Source organism: Microplitis demolitor, chromosome 7, assembly GCF_026212275.2.
Source record: "Microplitis demolitor isolate Queensland-Clemson2020A chromosome 7, iyMicDemo2.1a, whole genome shotgun sequence".
In the NCBI taxonomy this organism is placed as follows: Eukaryota; Metazoa; Arthropoda; class Insecta; order Hymenoptera; family Braconidae; genus Microplitis; species Microplitis demolitor.
Genome location: NC_068551.1, coordinates 2,733,346 through 2,739,226, shown reverse-complemented (window position 1 = coordinate 2,739,226; position 5,881 = coordinate 2,733,346). Strand labels below are relative to the sequence as shown.

Here is a 5,881-nt window from a genome sequence, read left to right as displayed (position 1 = left end):
AGCGAAGCGTAATTTCTTGAAACGGTTAAAACTCTTTTCCAAAATAAAATTATGTTTTACTGAAGTCTGTAACAAAAAATATATAATAATAAAAATAAGAAAAATCAAATAAAATTCTCTGTTTATTTGATTTTTTTTATTTTTATTAACATTAGGATTTTTATCTTGCAGAAATTTAGTCTCTAGAGACAGCAGTAAATTACAAAATGTCTGGATACATTCTATCACATCTTATTTATATACTTTTAATGAACAAGTAAAAAAAAAAAATACTGTCACTTTGTACATTTATATTCATATAAAATCTATAAATATATAAACCCTTTCTGTTTAATATGAATTTTAAATGCAGACGTGGGCTTAAAATTTTAAACATTATAATAATTAATAATTCAAAGCCTCCATTGGATATTTTTGAAGATCACTAACCTTAATCGATCGTGAAAGACCGAATACGATGGAAACACTTTTTGCTTGTGTCCAAATACTCTCACCACTGGATTATCATACGGATTATTTGCGCTTCGATGACTGCCAAAACTATCTCGGTTTTTTTTTTCATGTCCGTCCCGACAGGTCAAGTTAAACCATTTGAGTTGATCCATTTTTGTCATCAATCTACTTCAATGTTATCAGTTTACCTAGATATAGTTTTTATATAAGTTGTTATTTATTAGTATCCGACATAGAACACTTATAAGATCGCTCTATTCGTCTCACATTTTCAGTATTTTTTAAAAAAATATTTGACTATTTTTAAATTCAAATTTTTTACTCCATGAAGAAAATTCGAATTTTTAATAACAAGGCGGGAAATTTTATATGTTTTAAAATTTTTATTCGTCTGAACAAATTGATTGCATTGAAAAAAAGTTGGGGTAATTATAGATTTTATTAAATTCCAAATTTGATCCTCCCGGAGCTCCGGAGCTTTTTTCAAAATTATTTCACATATGGAGTAAACAGGAAATTTTTTTTTTCAGCGGAATATTTCGGAGTGCTGGATTTTATTTAAATCCACATTTACTTGATTCGGTGTTTCGATATTAAAATAAACTTCCCTTTAGAGTACATTTTACTCCGAGGGTTTTAAATAAATAGACAGTCCACGAAAATTTTTCCGACTTGCGCACCATTAATAAAAATAACCTTCTTTTAACCTTACCGCCATATTTTTATCTTCTATTTCTATTATAATTTTCTAACTCTTATAAACTATTTAAAGAACTGGCACATTATATAAAAGCATTAAAATTTTCCATTGGAGTATTTTCAGAATTTTAAACCCGTTAAAATAAGACCAGATACAATAGCATCTGGCTGAATGTTGTATAGAGCTCGTTAGCAAATAACACCACCCCATACCTTAACTCGATATTTAACCGAAATAACAACATATCAATATTATTTAAAATTTATATAATGCATACATACAATTATTCTATTGATAAATTTTCAATTCCCAAGAGCCATCAAATTGTAATTACTGTGTTATCATCCCGAACAAATACGTTTCGTTAGTTTATTTAATATAGATTAAACAAGCGTTTCATTGTTTTATTATTTGACATTTATTATTATTAATTGAGTTGGAAAGATAAAATAATATAACTGTCAAATAATTTAAATATAAAGCTTTAAAAAGATTAAACACGAAGTTTACGATGTTTTGCACTTAACTCTATACTCGCCGAAGCTTTTACTACCCACTGCGAAAACTTGATCGATTTCTAGTAATTTTCAGACTCTGCCTTCATTGAAATACGCTTCCTGTATTCATTTTTATAGGTATAATGAAAAATAAAACTAAACAAATTTTAAATACACCTGCTGCGTTCAAGGACACTTCATAAATTTAATTATAGACATTATGAGTTAATTCATTTCATTAAATAACAAATACATTTTTTTTTTTTTTTTTTTTTTTCAAGGTTAAAGTTCGCGCTTTTTTTTTTTATTATTCATTTAAATAAAATAATAATAAAAATAATAATAATATATAAATACATTGATTAGTTGGATAAATTTATATATAAATATATATATATATATATAGATATTTACAAACAATGTTTATATATTGAAATAATTAACGTGGGTAAATTGAATAAATTGAATTAACTTTGACATAAAAACTTGATGGATAATAACCCACGATTTGTATAAATATATATAGCAATTAAACAATAGTTATATTTGTAGATGATTTTAACGTAATGTTACAGAATAAATATGATGAGTTAACAAATATGTTTGATATGAGATCATTTAATTTATACAAGTAGAGAGAACAATGAAAAAGGTTTGGATCAATATACGAGAGCTTTAATAATTACTAAATAATTAAACAATACAAATGAGTTGATGCCATGTTGACCTTGTTTTTTTATGCAAAACTTTTTTTTACTTACAATTGCCCGGTAATTTGGAACGATGATGGGACGGAAAAAAATAATTATCAATTTTTGTTGCTATTTTCAGTTATTTGTGATGAAAAATTGAACTTGGAACAATATTTCACTATGGGTGAATCTGAGTGAAGGATATTCAGAGAAAATAACTTATGATGTCCGAGGATTACTTAAATTGCGAGCTGTTTTTAAGTAATAAATTCTCTTTGCGAGGATGTCCGTCTCTCGTTTTCTATAAAATTTTAAAATCTTTTTAAATATTTTACCGCTTATTACGAAAGGCATGGGAATAAAAAATAAACTTTTCCAATCTCACGTTTTGTGCAACAAAACTTTAGTTATTCATTTTTTTTCAAAATTTATATTGAGAATTTTTTCAAAAAATTTTTTACATCAAAACTATAAATTGGCTAATAAATTAAAGCCGATGATCAATAGATTGTTATTATATTTCTTATAATTAATTTTGGTTTGTAGAATAACCCAATTAAGGTTTAAAAAAAAATATTATTTTATCTGACTTTTAGAAAAAATATTAAGGGCCAGTATGTTTTCAAAAAAAAAAAAAAAAAAAAAAAAAAATGCGTGAGTTATTATACTATTAGTTTCAAATTACGGTTACCGAGTTGAATTTTTTAAATAATCGATTTATAGGGTAACGATATCGTTTTTGCCAAATTTTGGACATTGAAAAAATTCAAAAAAATAATTTGGACAAGACGCAATGACATAATTAACTGACAAAATTTGTGCAAAAATATTTTTATCAACTGTTACAATAAAAATTTTATTTTGCACTTTTTTATTAATTAAAATAAAGTATTGAATGTCCAAAAATAAATCAGTAGTTGCAAATAATACTACCCTATTGTTTATTTAATTCTGCGTGTAGCCTAGTTTCCAAACTAAAAACTAAATGAAAATTTTCCAGTAACGAAACATTGAATTTTTACAAAATATAAAATTATCAAACTTTTCATATTTTCAATTTTTCCACTTTTTCCAATCGTGATACTTTCAATTCTCCTTGAAAAAAAAAAATTAAGAATCAATACGGATACATTTGGATCGTGAGTAAATTCACATCTCACATCTGTTATTTTTTTTTTTTTTTATTATAAAAAAATAACATTTGCGGATATTAAAAAGTTATTAAAGTGGAAAAAACATTTTTACTCAGGGAATTTTTAATATTTTCGTAAAAAAAAAAAAAAAAAATTAATTTTTAGTTCAAGAGCCGGAAAATAAACAGAATATCGCTTTTGAAAAAAGAGATACTTTTTCGGACAAATTAACAGATTATTTTATTTTATTTAATGCTCACGTGTTTGAAGCACGTGGATGTAAAAAGAGACGGGTTAGTTAATTAACGAAGTTCAGATCCGACAATTACTTTACAGACGACGAGTTGAGTAATCGTTACGTGAAATTAATAATGTTTTTAGTGATAATTATTTAAAGTTATTAATTGCGTGCCGTAAGCGGACATGAAAGTAAGCAGCTGAGGTGATTTATTGTCATTTATCTATTCGTTGTATAACGTTTGTTTATTTTTTATTACAGCTGATATCTATGAAACAATAGGAGAGGATGAGCTGAAGAACTGCGGGGCTGGACTAGACACCGAATGCGTTGGGGGAGGCAGAATCAATCATAATGCGCCGGCAAAAACTATCAAGGTTTATGGATACTCCCAGGTAGGGGAAGCTATCGATTTATCAATTTTATAAAAAAGTAAATACACTGGGGCAATGTGGTCACTAGGAACTTTGCTTGTTTATACAGAATAAATTGGATTTTATTTAAAGATACGCAATCATATTTCATTGGTTACAAAAATATCTAAAATCTGGGGTAAAAAATTTATGAAATGGAATTCAAATAGATTTGCTTTATTTTCCGCGGCAGTTCAAATTATTCACTGCAAGTGGACAGAATAAATTTGAACTTGAAATAATTAAAAAAAAAAAATTGGATTTTAAATTGAATTATGTTGATTTTTATTTTACTTTGAGAAAATTATGGAAACTTTTATGTTTTGTCCTTTGACAGTAAATTGAATCAAAATTCAGTTACCCTTTAAAGTTTTTAGTATTTAATTAAGTTCATGTTGACGCGTGTTAAAAAAAATTTTAAATTCATTAAAAAAAAAAAAGATTGATTATTATTTTTGAAATTAAATGAAAGCCAACTTTAAAATACCCAAGTAAATAAGTAACATCTGTTAGCACCGCATTTTGCTTTTATTTCTTAACTTTCTCAAACTTATAGATTTCCGAAACTATGAAGTTCTGCTATTGATTTAATATTTTTTTTTAAATAAATCATATTCAAAAAAAACTAATTAATATTTAAATACTTATCCGCTACTTGTTTAAAACTAATGAGTAATTGATGAAGAGATTAATTTATTAAAACGCGGGTTTCAAGGATTTTTAAATTTTGTAAAGGTTGCGCGTGGCTAGATGAGTTTTTTTATTTATGATAAACACAAAATAAATATGAGAAAATTTTTGTTCCAGGGATTTGGAAAAGCTGACCATACTATCGCGGTTGGATTATTGAAGAAAAAATACCCTGATTACGAAATCACTTGGTCTGACGAAGGCTATTAGGAGATAGTTATTACTTTAATAAAATGCTTTGGCAAGTACATTTAAATTCGCCATTTGAAATTCAAAATATTGTGCAACTTATTTATATTGTATTCATGTATCCCGTGTGAAACTTTCAAATAAATTATTTATGAGTGAAATTTACATTGTTCAGATATCGGTACTACAGACTTCTATGTACTGGCAATCGGTTTCATAGAAACTCGAAGATATTAAGGCAATTTCCGGTGTTGAACACGCCGGGATCTAGTTTTACAACGGGAGATATTACAGTGGAATCATAAAGTCTCGTTTGAAGGGAATAATTCTTTAGATTTTTCAAAAGATGGAGTCTTCTGTCTAACAAAGCGATCAAATTTTTTTTATTTGAATATCCTGTAAAAAAAAAAAAATTAATTAGAAATAATTTTTTATAATAAAAAGTAAAAATTGATTTTTTTTTTCATAAATTTCATTGAAAAAATTTCAATTTTATTTTTTTAGTTCGTGTCCGTAAATTTTTTCATAATCAGAATAATTTTTTTTTTATTAGTCAATAAAATAAAAAATTTTATCGAATCGAATATTAATTTTCTTTTTTGTTTCCGTAACTAAGTAACGAAACTCTTTATTTTTACAAAAGTTTATATGGCGAATTATTTAAAAATTGTCAGTATGAAGTTTTCAAAAAGTGTCGCCAGTAATTTTAAAAATCTAATAATAAACCCGCGATTTTATTCTGAATCAAAATTAATAAACGACATTTACAATAGCAAGAAAGTTTTATCTGACGGATCTAGTCAAGCACTGAGTTTAAGTCGCGAAGAAGAACCGAAATATCGCGAGGTATCAGAAGAAGACCAAGCATTCATAGAC

The 5,881-nt window shown here is 26.3% G+C and overlaps 1 protein-coding gene across 3 annotated transcripts in view; it reads left to right on the top strand.

The window, feature by feature from the left end:
* LOC103571115 (14 kDa phosphohistidine phosphatase) overlaps positions 1-5,166 on the top strand; it is a 32,094-nt gene extending 26,928 nt beyond the window's left edge. For all 3 annotated transcript variants that reach the window (XM_008549129.3, XM_053740746.1, XM_053740747.1), the window contains exons 3-4: positions 3,975-4,108; positions 4,934-5,166. In XM_008549129.3, the coding sequence (XP_008547351.1) occupies positions 3,975-4,108; positions 4,934-5,026 (227 nt within the window). In that variant the 3' untranslated portion in view covers positions 5,027-5,166. The remainder of the gene's footprint in view (positions 1-3,974; positions 4,109-4,933) is intronic.
* Positions 5,167-5,881: the final 715 nt, after the last annotated feature.